Source organism: Harpia harpyja, chromosome 10 (genome assembly GCF_026419915.1).
Source record: "Harpia harpyja isolate bHarHar1 chromosome 10, bHarHar1 primary haplotype, whole genome shotgun sequence".
Taxonomy (NCBI): Eukaryota; Metazoa; Chordata; class Aves; order Accipitriformes; family Accipitridae; genus Harpia; species Harpia harpyja.
In genome coordinates this window covers 30668738-30680877 of record NC_068949.1, presented here as the reverse complement: position 1 = coordinate 30680877, position 12140 = coordinate 30668738, and the positions used below count along the sequence as shown (strand labels likewise).

The 12140-nt window shown below is 60.8% G+C and overlaps 1 protein-coding gene across 2 annotated transcripts in view; it reads right to left on the bottom strand.

The window, feature by feature from the left end:
- Positions 1-12140, bottom strand: part of SLIT1 (slit guidance ligand 1) — a 64079-nt gene that overhangs the window by 14518 nt on the left and 37421 nt on the right. Inside the window, exons 5-9 of one of the 2 annotated variants that reach the window (XM_052799091.1) lie at positions 2170-2241; positions 1971-2042; positions 1476-1547; positions 1000-1163; positions 446-593 (exon numbers count right to left, since the gene is read on the bottom strand). In XM_052799091.1, coding sequence (XP_052655051.1) covers positions 446-593; positions 1000-1163; positions 1476-1547; positions 1971-2042; positions 2170-2241 — 528 coding nt within the window. Of the gene's footprint in view, positions 1-41; positions 161-445; positions 594-999; positions 1164-1475; positions 1548-1970; positions 2043-2169; positions 2242-12140 lie in introns of those variants that run through there. The other variant, XM_052799092.1, reaches the window with a different exon arrangement.

Here is a 12140-nt window from a genome sequence, read left to right as displayed (position 1 = left end):
GGCTGGGGGGCCGCAAGACCCCCAGGCTTGCAGTAAGTTACCCCACCAGAGTGGCACCATTCACCCCAGGGACAACTTGCAGCCTGTGGTCGGGGCTTTCTCCAGCAGGGAGGGGTGCCATGGGTGGGGGGACTGTGCTGGCTGGGGTGGGGGGAGCACCTCCTCCCCCCCAGCACCCTGCGTCTGGGGGCACCTGCTGCCTTCCATGTGCTTTGCATGCCGTCCCAGCGAGTGCTTTGCACCATAATTGGATTCCCCTAAGGAGATTATTTCTCTATTTACATTTTTAATGCAGCTAAATCCATGGCTAAATCTGGACAGCATGGGAGAAGGGCAAGGAAAGCCTGCCACCCCGCAGGGTGGCTGAGCCGTGGGGCTTGCCCCTGTGTCCCCACTGCCTTGAGCCACCGAGAGCCCAGCAGTGATGGTGTGGGGCTGTACTCACATCTCCGTCATGGTCTCGGGCAGGTTGGCAGGGATGGCCGTCAGCCCCTTGCCCCGACAGTCCACAATGCCATTGCTGCAAGTGCACATGGCTGGGCAGGAGCCAGAGGACAAGCTGCAGAGCTGGGCACGTGCCGGGTCCGTTTGTCCTGCCAGGGAAGCAGACAGCATGGGAATTGCAAAGAGTTGGGCCAGGCATGTGGGTGGCAGCACCCCGAGGAAGGGACCCTGGTGACAGCTCAGCATGCTGGGACAGCTCGTGGCACCCTTGAGTGGGTGCACAAGGTCTTGGTGTGCCCCAACCCCGTGCAAAAGGCATGCAGCTCCAAGGGCACAGACTGATGCGCCCTTTGTCACACTGATAGGGTGGTGTTGTCCCCATGTTGTCCCCGCACCAGGGACAGTGCTGACTTGAGCTGAGCCCATGGCGTGCATCCAGGCTCTGAGCTGGGGCACGTGGCAGAGAGTGGAGGTGGGCTGCATCGATGGGATGGGCTTTGTCCTCCCAACCCGTGTACCTGCCCTGGCACCCATTGCCTCCCCTGTTCCCCTCACCGGAGCAGCTGAACTCGTTCTTCTGGATCTCAGCCACGTTGAGGCCGCGGAGCTGGGCTGGAGCAGCGCACTGGGTGAAGAGCCCGATGGTGGGGCGCTGGCGCAGCCACTGTGAGAGCCAGGCCAGGTGGCAGTCGCAGAAGAGGTGGTTGGAGTGCAGGCGGCTGTGGGCAGACAGGGCAGTCAGCAGCCACAGGATGGCTCCCGGCCACCCCACTGCCCTCCAGCTGCCCCACCCTGGCTCATCCCAAAGGCTGGGGGCATACAGAGTGGGACACGGAGGAGCCCGACAGCATCTGTGCCAGTTGCTAAGGCCACCTTGCTTGGCAGTGCTTGGGGATGTTCTGCAGGGCTGTCCCCTCCATCCCCTCCCCACGGTGCTGTCCCAGCACTGCTGAGCTGCCTTGCCGGCACTGGCAGCAGAACTGGGGACATCCCACTCCAGTCCAGGGAGTCCCTCCCACCCCAGCACTCACAATGTCCGCAGCTTGGGCATGTGGTTGAAGCTGGACACGGGGATGGAAGTGATATTGTTGTTATTCAGGGTCCTGCAAAAAGGCAGAGGGGGGCAGGTCAGGGTGGCCAGGCCATAAATGGGAGCATGAGATGGTCCAGGTGGCACCAAACCCCCAGGAGCAACAACACCCACCCACCCCGGCACAGGGTGGATGGATGGAGAGGCGAGGGATGGGGACAGCCCAAACCCCCGGGCAGGTCTTGCTGCCCTTTCCAGGCTTTCCCCTCCATAGCCAGCTGCAGACAGGTGGACCCCCTGGGGCAGGATCAGGCCCTGGAGCACAGCTCTGCAGCAGTGGTACCAGACCCCTGCTCAGCCTCTCCTCAGGGCCAGGGAGAGATGGCACAATGAGGATGTCCCTGCAGCGCCTCAGTGAATGGGGAGCACCCAGGGAGACCCTCACCCCGCGTGGGGCTTGCAGGCTGGAGGCTCCAGCCGGCCCCTGGCCACTTACAGGACCTCCAGCCCCCGCAGGGCACGGAAAGCCCCATCCTCGATGCAGCTGATCTGGTTCTTGTCCAGTTGCCTGGAGGAGAAAGACAGAGGGAGCATTGCTGGGACAGCCCAGGCAGAGAGCAACCTGTGGCTCCAGATGCCTCCTGCCACCGGACCTGACCCCAAACTCCCTCGTGCCCGTCCCTGCAGGGACTCACAGGTTCTTGAGGTCGGTGGCCCCACGGAACGCCTTCCTGGGGATGGCCTGGATGAAGTTCTCGCTCAGGTCCCTGGAGAAGAAAGAGGCAGGAAGGAAAATGAGCGGTGCCTGCAAAGCATGATGCCCCGTGGGACAAGGACATCCACAGGCAGGGGCATGCCCCAGCACTCAGTGATCCCCCAGGGGCTCTGGGTAACTGTAGTTTGGCTTCATGTCCTTGGTTGCCCAGTGCCCTGCTGGCATTCCCGAGGCGAGTCTGGCTGCATCCATGGTGGCTGCAAGTGGCTGGGGCTCCCCGGACACTGCTGTCCCCGGCTCTGATAAGCAGAGCAGCAGGGCACAGCTCTGGGAAAACCCTCCGCACTTAAATATCCTCTGACTGCTATAATTACAGGTCCCTGCTGATTAACTGGTAATTACTTTTAGTGGCTCCAGCAGGCATTCCCATGGAGCCTGCCCCGCACTTTAGAGGGCACAAATAATCGGGTCATTAATTACTTCATCACTACACGGCACCGTCTGTGTAATCACCTGCTCTGCAATGCCGGTGTGTGCCAGGCCAGCACAGGCTTTGTGTTTCAGGGCTGGCAGCGGGTTGGAACCCCCACCATGCCTGGACTGTCTTTTAATGACCACGAAGGCCAAAAATCTCACTGTAAGTAGGGTCTGGGTGGACTGGCTCAGCTCACCCCATCCTTGGGGGAACCTGCCTATCATATCTGTGCCCCACGGCTCCCATGCAGCCATTCCCTCTCCCACCCCAAGGGCCACGAGCTCCTCCGAGCTCAGTAGGCGCCTGCATTGCCTGCCCTCAGTCCCATGCCAGCACAGCCCTGCTCCAGCCACCCATGGGGCAGGAGGCCAAGTCCCCAGCTCCCTCCTGGCACAGGGAAACTGAGGCATGACACGACACGGTATTTATCCTATGCAGCAAGTCCATGGGTGAGTGAGGAGCAAGACCAGGGCATCCTGTGCAGATTAAGCACCCCCCAGCATTACACAGGCCATGCAGACACACCCATCCCCGCGCCAAGAGGTGGTTTGGGGTGTCCCTGGATGCCAGCATGTCACACTTAGTGCTCACTTTCTCTGCTTCAACATAACAAAGCCTGCTCACTACTAATATCCCAGGGCAGTTGGGCTGGGTCAGGATGGAGGCAGAGCATCCACGGTCCTCCACGTGCCCTCATTTCCTCCAGAAAATGGGCTCAGCATGGCCCACAAGCTGCTTGCAAAAGACCTGGAGGTCTCCAAACTGGGACTTCACCCCAGCCGAAAGCTTCACTGCCACAATGGGGAAATGTTCCCAGAGGGAAGCACAAGCATCACTTGCGCAGAGGCATGAGAAGGAAAACCCAAGGACAGCGGGCTTGCCCAGCCCTCCGTTGGGATGCCCAGCCACCAAGGAGCTGCCATACGGTGCCAGAGCAATTCACAGGCCCCTGCCCCCCCTGCACACAAAGTGCACACAAAGCGTGCAGGGGGGGCAGGGGCCGGTGCATCGCTCCGGGTCGCTCCTGGGGAACCAAACCCGGCTGGCAAAGCACCATGGCTGGGGCAGAGGAGGAAGGGAGATGCGGCCCCTGGAAGGGTGCAGGCTCTCGGGGAGGGTAAAGCCCAGCTCCCCTGCGAGCAGCCGGGCGCGCAGCAAGCGCAGTTTCACCGCCACCCGCGCGGCGGCACTGCCAGGCTGCCCGGCCCGGGCTGCCTGCACTGCCTGCTCTGCCTGCCCTGCCTAAGCTGCCTGCCCTGCCTGCGCTGCCTGCTCTGCCTGCTCCGCCCGGCCCCGCCCAGGCTGCTCCAGCCCTTCCCAGGGCTGGGGGCCGAGCCCCCCCACCCCCGAAAGGGATCGGGGTCGCCTCGCACTCTCCAAAGGAGAAGGACCCGACACCTGCAGCAACCCCCGACACCCCAGCACCCCTTCGGATGCAAACGCCCCCTTCCCCATGCTCTGCTGGGGACGCGATGAGCCCGGGGACCCCCCAGAGTTGCACTGACCTTTCAGAAAAATGCAGCATCGCCCCAAATCCCCTTTTCCCTTTTGGCTCCTAGAAGAAGGAATCCCCTAGAAAACCCTCCGGAAATCCCCAGACAATGTTCACTGCTCTTCCTAGCAATGCATTCAATGCATCGCGCTCTCTCTTGGCAGCTGCCTGTCCTCCAACATTAAACCGGTCGCAGCGGGGCCAAGCATGGGAACACCCACCACGCTTCAGTGCTCCGCACCCCTCTCCCAGCTCCTGTGCCTGCCTGCCTGGGCAGCCCCTGCCTGCAGCATGTTTGGTTCCCCCATGGAAACCTTGTTCGCATTTCTCTGCTTGCAGCACATGGGAGTCCCAGCGTGCCCGGGGAGTAAACCCAGGCGTCTGTCTGCAAGCTGCTCACTTACAGCTCGCAAGGGAAATGCTGCTAGAAGGTTGCAACTGACTTTGCGAGGCTTCTCCCCTTCACAGCTTTTTGTGACAGTCACCGATGAAGTGCTGCCATCGGGGGTACCGAAGCCAAGAGGGACAGACGCTGGATGCAAGGGTTTCAGCAAGGCCTCAGCATCGGGCTTACATTGCCGGCACGGTTACACAGCTGACGACACCAGGACAAACACATGCTTTGCCTGCAGGATCCTCGGGCCCCGGCATTGGAACAAGGCATGGCTCCTTCCCTCCTGGTGTTTCATAGCTCCCAGCTATGTTTGCTTTACACTTTGATGCCGAAGAAACAGCAGATGGCACGGCTTCTCCTCGCTCCGCCGCACGGCTTGCGGCACCCTCAGTGGCTGCGCCGGTGCCACCTTGCACCCCGCCAAATACAAGCGTGTCGCTGCCATCGCATGTGGCGTGGCAGCTTGCAGCAGTGACCACAAGCACTGACAGGTCTGACAGCCCTGCTGGGGACCAGCCGGCAGACAGGCATGGACAGAGGAAGGGGGAAGAAAGCAGCTCCTGCCCTGTTGTCACAGCAGCCCTTTCTGTCTTTTCTGGTTTCACTTCCAGCCATTTTCCTAAAGCTCCAAGTTTAAGAGTTCATGGTTATTGAAACCAGGGGATGCCCAAGCAGCCAGCCCATCCACAGTGCCACCGTCCTCCCATCCCTGCACCACAGGGACCACACAGCTGGTGTTTCTCCCCACACAGCACAGGGTGCAGAGGGCTCCGGTAGTCCCAGGGGTTCAAAGGGTGAAGGATAAGGGGTGAGCAGGTGATGGGGGACACACAGCCTCTGACCTGCAAGTGCCAGAGGACAGAGCCAGACATCTGCACTGAGACAGACCCTGTAGCACACATGCATGCCAGAACGGGAAGATCTCAGCAGCCTGTCTGCAAAGCAGGACCCCCACTTGCCCCCCAGGAACCCACTGCACTTCCACTCCCTCCTGGCCCAGCCCCATCCCAGACCGCTTCTGTCCCCAGGCTCACCTCCCACGGGGGTTTCTGACCCAGCAGATGCTTGTTAATTATGAGCAGCCAGCTCCAGCCCACAGCTGTACAATGGGGAGAAAGCAGGCACCCACTTTCCTTCTAAACGTCCCCCGAAAGCCTTATGGCCAGGCTATATCCACACAATTCCCCCCCGGGTGGGGCAGCGTGGGGGATAGTGGTGGTCAAGGATTGAGATTTTGGAGACTTCCCTGCTCAGATCTTATACCCCGCTGCCCTGCCCCACTCCATGCACGATGGCTGTCAGTGCAATATCTGTGGCGGATCTGGAGGTGCCCCCGGCACTGGCTCTCCTGGCAGCCAGCATCCCCTGCCCCGCCGCCGCCGGTCCCCGGGGAGCCTTGGCAAGGAGCCAGGCGCAGGGCTGCCACGGCTCCCTCGGGGCTGGCAGGGGCTCGGCGGCGGGAGCCAACCCCCCAGCGTGCCGCCCTGCCCGGCACTTAGCGGGGCACCCGAGCAAAACTGTTCAACATCGCTTCCCAGTGGGGAGCCCACTCAGGCAAACAAACCTCGGCAGCCTTAATCTCCCCAGCGAGAGCCCGGCGGGCCGGAGGGCGGGTGGGAGGGAGGGGGCCGCAGCGGGACTGCAGCGGCCAGGCAGGAAGGCCGGGGCTATTACCACGCTCTCATTCTTTCGGCTAATCCTGACTTCACACTTTAACCTGATTGAGCCTTGTTTGGCGAGCCGGCTCCTCGCACGCCGTGTGAGGGGATTAGGGCCGGACGCAGCGGGGAGGTAATTGCTTCCCAGCGGCGCTGGCCCCACGTCCTCCGAGCCCCCCGCCGCCTGCCAAGAGCGCTGGGGCAGCCTGGCAGCCCTCCGGCACGGCGCTCCGCTCGCCAGGCAGCCCGGCTTGGCAGCGTCCACCGGGGCTGGCTTTGCCGGCGGTGCAGAGGTCCATCTCACCCGGCGCCGGCAGCCAGCGGGGCACCTCCGTCCCGGCGAAAGTCGCAGCAGCCCGTGTTGAGCCCCAGCCATGCCGGCGAGGTCTGCGGAGACATGCCGCGGCAGGCGAGCGGCTTCCCATCCTGGCAGCGCCCACATGGCCAGGACCGGCTGCCGGCTCCAGGCGGGTGAAGCGCAGGGGGTTGCTCTCCTCTTTAACTTGTTTCCTCCCCAGCTTCCACGCTAGCATCCGGTGGTCTCCCTGACTCTCTCCTGCTCACTGGGGCAGATCAAAGGCATTAACCTTTCAGCTGCTGCCAGGCTGCTGCTCCCACGATGAAAATGCAGGACAGGTCCCTCCTCACGGGCCGGGCGCTTCCCCCAGCAGCTCTGCTCCACCGGCGGCACTGGGACGAGCCACTGCAGGCACCAGCTTGGCCACAGCAACCGTCCACCAAGTCTCGAGCAGACAAGGCAGCTGCCCTCGCAACCAAAGCTACACAGCCCTGGGCAGCACCAGCTTTTTGGGCTGGGATAGGTGCTCCTCAGATCCCAGCCTCGCCTCGCTGGCACTGTGCTGGAGGAGGCTATGCCAGGGTGCAGCCGGCATTTTCCCAAGCCAAAGGGCCTGCCAGGGACTAACCAGCAAGGACCGTGGCACCAGCAGCTGTTAAGCAGCCCGGTGTCCCTCGGGTCACTCCACACATGCTGTTTGTCCCAGCACAGCCTGTCCAGGGCAGAGGGACGGGCAGAGCCGGGGCTGCCCCGCCAGCACAGCTGTTCACACCACCACCTCCACCGCCTGACAGGTGACAAGGGCAAGCGTGAAGGGACAGAAAGACTCCTGCATTATGCGAGATCAATAAGACTAATCAGCGCTCACATTAGTGGCCGACAGCCCAGAGTCCCCCTGGGGGTTTTGCACTCCCGTTTCTTACTGCAGGGGAGGAGTGGCTGCACCCACTGCTTGTGCTGGCATCGGCACCCACAGCCCCATGCTGGGGGAAACAAGTGTCACCCACGTGTCCCAACCACAAGATCGATTCAAGGTGATGGACACCTCGGTGACAAGTGGCGTTCCTCAGGGGTCAGTATTGGGACTGGCGCTGTTTAATACCTTTGTCAGCAACATGGACAGTGGGATTTAGTGCACCCTCAGCAAGTTTGCCAACGACTCCGAGCTGTGTGGTGCAGTTGATGTGCTGGAGGGAAGGGATGCCATCCAGAGGGACCTTGACAGGCTTGAGAGGTGGGTCCGTGCAAACCTCATGAAGTTCAACAAGGCCAAGGGCAAGGTCCTGCACAATACAGGCTGGGCGATGAGTGGATTGAGAGCAGCCCTGCAGAGAAGGACTTGGGGGTGTTGGTTGACGAGAAGCTCAACGTGACCTGGCAATGTGTGCTTGCAGCCCAGAAAGCCAACTGTATCCTGGGCTGCATCAAGAGAAGCGTGACCAGCAGGTCGAGGGAGGCGATTCTCCCCCTCCACCCTACTCTCGTGAGACCCCACCTGGAGTACTGTATCCAGCTCTGGGGCCCCCAGCATAAGGCGGCCATGGACCTGTTGGAGCGAGTCCAGAGGAGGGCCACGAAGATGATCAGAGGGCTGGAGCCCCTCTCCTATGAAGACAGGCTGAGAGAGTTGGGGTTGTTCAGCCTGGAGAAGGCTCCCAGGAGACCTTATAGCAGCCTTCCAGTACCTAAAGGGGGGCTACAGGAAAGATGGGGAGGGACTTTTTATCAGGGAGTGTAGTGATAGGACAAGGGGTAATGGTTTTAAACTGAAAGAGGGCAGATTTAGATTAGAGGTAAGGAAGACGTTCTTCAGTGTGAGGGTGGTGAGGCACTGGAACAGGATGCCCAGAGAGGTTGTGGATGCCCCATTTGTGGAAGTGTTCAAGGCCAGGTTGGATGGGGCTCTGAGCAACCTGGTCTAGTGGAAGGTGTCCCTGCCCATGGCAGGGGGGGTGGAACTAGATGATCTTTAAGGTCCCTTCCAACCCAAACTATTCTATGATTCTGAGAGTCCCCAGTGCTGCAAGGACCCAGTGCCCAAGGAGGGGTGTCCCAGAGGCGAGCTGCTTGCCAGAGGTTGGGAGCAGCTGCCCCGCTGCTGCATTAGCAGGGTGCCGGGGTAACGAAGCAGGGTTTTGTCCACCGTGTCACCTGCCCTGGTCCCCAGCGCCGGCATGAGCAGGGCCCTGCAGCCCCATCTCAGGTTCAGGCTCCCATGGCGTGCCCCCAGCATTACATCAGGCTGTTTGATTTTTAATGGACTCCGCTGGCCCAGCTGCTGGCACAGCTCCATCCTGACAGACCTCCCACCCCCTCCACCCCTGCCTCACTCCGCTATCCCCAAGGTCATGGGGAGCCTGCACGCTGCCTGCTGCTGCCTGCGACCCTGGCCCCTGGGGCTGATGGTGTTTGCGCAGGTCAAGGTGGGATGGCAGAGCCCGATGCGTGGGTGCAAACAAGCCAGGGTGCAGCATGGTGGGCTCAGCGTGAGCCCCTGCCACTCAGGAAATGGCACCTTGGCAGGGGCCAGAAAGGGTAATGGGAGGGGATGGGACAGGGTCCAAAGCAGCGTGGCAAGGGGAAAAGGGAACATTATTCGCTGCTTTTCACAACACCAGAACAAGGGATGTCCGGCAAAATCACGAAGGTAGGCTTAAAATCACAGGTAAGAGTGAGTCCTCCAAATTAGGCATTGTTAGTCTGCGGGACTCCCAGCCACAACCAGCTCAAAAGGGGAATGAACAGAAAAAAAGTGCAGAGATGCACCTGCAATGCCATGCTGCGGCAAGGAACACATGCAGGTGGATGCTCAGGAGCTGGCTTCTGCTGCCAGGAGACCAGCTGGGCACACCACTGGAAGCCACCACACTGCCCGGTGCAGGCACTGCCAGGCACGGCCGATAGCTCAGCCGCCATTCAGCTGGCAGGGACTGTCACCCAGCAGGAGTCACTTCTCCTGTCAGCCTGTTTTAGTGGGAGGTGGAGATGTACAACCCTTCTGCTCCCCAGAGCAGCGTGGGGGACGTCAGCTTGGGGTCAGCCCAATGCTGGCACACCGCACCCAGCCAGGACAAGGTGCCAGGGTCCCTGCTCCAGTCTCTGCCTGCCACTCTTGTCCCTGCCTCTCCTAGGCAGGGGGGGACGACAGCGAGTCGGGGAGGGGGGGCTGCTCCTGCGGTGGTTCAAGGGGGAACAGCTGGTTGCTGTGAGGAGCATCCCAGGCTGGGCGGCACGGCACAGCCCTCCCCGCTGGCAGCCGGAGCGAGCGCTTCATCAGGCAGCCCCAGCCGCCAACAATTACGTGCTGAGTAAATCGATGGGATATAATTGGACTATTAAGATCTCATTATCCTCCTGGCTCCGGGTGCTGCAGCCTGCAGCGTGCTGGGGGAGACTGCAACCTGCAGCCACAGAAACTGCCTCCCGACCCAGACAGCCTTGATGAGTACTGGGGACGGGGTGCGCGGAGCAGGGACAGCACAGCCAGAGGGGACAAGGATGGTGGCAGCAACCTGTATTGAGCACAGGAGACATCTCTGTGGCACAGCGAAGCGCTGTGCAAAGGCAGGGAGGTGACCCTATAGGGGCCCTAGAGATGAGGAGGTCCAGGCACCCTTCTTCTAGCCACCACAGCAGCCTGAAAGCCACTGCTGGCCTCTCTTGCCCTGTGCAGGGCTCATTGCTCCTGGGTGGCATGGGGAGTTTGGCCTCTATATGCACTTTCATACGTGCTTCTCCCCCAGCCCCGCTGGAAAGAGGGGCTCATGTCCCCACCTGCGAGTTGCAGGGTCTCCATGCTCCAGCGCTGGGGGTCCCCTCCCCTTTGCAAGGGCCATGTACCCGTCATGTCCATCACCTGCTCACCCATCACTCGTGGGGGAATGATGCGATTCCTGGCCATGGGATGCTCCTCCTGAAGGGACCAGAGTCCTCAGCACCTCTTGTCAGGCAGGATGACACACCAGGTCACATCCACCGAGGTCCAAGCAACGATAAATAATCAATTCCCTTAGGAGAGCTGCCCCCATCCCCACCTGAGTGTTTTCTGCAGTAATATTTCTTGTTATCTCAGCACCAGCAAAAGCAATGGATCAGAGCTCATCCTTGCCAGGCCCCTATGTATAAGCACAAAACAATCCTTTGCTGGAGCAAGGCAACACACTGCTAGACATCATGATGTCGTCCTGAGCGTCTCAGACCACAGACCTCAGCCACACGAGCTCGATCAACAAATTCTACCTGTCCACCATGTACACACAGCAAAGAGTAAAGGTGAACGCTGCCAGACTGGGGAGTGATGCTTCACACAGCTCCCCTGCCAGGAAAGCCTTACCAAAGCACCACAATGACCCTAGGCTCCGGCCCCAGCCCCTTCCCTCCCAGGAGATGCAGATGCTTCCCAAAACATTAAAGCTGGAGGGGTTTGTTGCTTGGACAGCCGAGCAGAGCATGCGTAAAATGCAACATATGCTCATGGCAACAGTTAGCAAGAAGAGTCCCAGCCCCAGCGCGGTGCTGCTGATTTCGCAAAACATTTCAGGGCATACATAAATCTCAGCAGCTTCAAAGGGATGCTGCTGACCCGTGCCATGACCTGGGTCGCTGTCCTTAGCAGAGCCGAGCGACTGACACCAGGTGGTATCACCCGGTGGTGCCTTCACAGTGCCAGCGTATGCCACAGGGCTGCACCTGGGGTGCCAAGGCACATGGGTGCATGTACTGCAGGTGACACCAGCAGCCCTGTGTTTGGGCACAGGGGAAGTCAGGGACTTGCAACATCTGTTGCAAGTGGGATGATCTGCACGGGGAAGGCATTTTCAGGAGCCGGACCTTGCCGAGCAGCTCCCTGCACAGGGCAGCACTTGTGCGGTGGCTCCGGTCCAGCTCCGGCAAGGAGCGGCTCCTGCGTGGGCTGCGCTGCAAAGCCAGAGCTGCGGGACTCAGCCTCCATGGGAAGGGGGATGCTATGGGAACAAGGGGAGCTGGCCAAGGAAAAGAGGGGAGGGTGGGAGGGAGGGGGAATAAAGCATCTGCCACCCACCCTGGAGCCTCTTCAGAGCTTGAAACCAGTTAAAAGCAGCAGCTTTAATGGAAACACAAGTGAAATAACAAGCTGCAAACCCTGCGTGCCTGTCACCGCCCCCTCCCCACACTGTCCCTTTGTTCCTGCAACCTTGTTATCTGCGGGAAGGGGAGCCAACGCGAGGCTAAGGCATTGCCACCAGCTCCCCGGCATCCCAAAGTGCCTCGAGAGAGCCACAGCACTCGCTGCGCCCAGTGCCCCTTGGTCCGACAGAGGCCAGGCTGGGCAGGGGGGTGCCCTACAGCACAAACCCCGGAGCAGCCAACCTGCCGCTGTCTGCAAAGGGACCTGCTGTGTGGCTGACGCGTCTCCCAAGGCTCCCACTGACCGCTGGCTGAGGGCTCATCCCCTCCAGTAAGTGAGCTCCGGTCCAGCTCATCCCCTCTAGCTGGACACCGTGTGTTAAAACCAGACCTGCCCGGCTCGCAGCCTCCATGTCCCACTGCCACCAGGAGCTGAGGCACCCAGCTGCACCCAGCCGGTGGCCCCATTGCTGCACGGCCTCCTGTTTCTCTCCATCCCTGCTTTTCACCACCTCCAAGTCCCCTCTG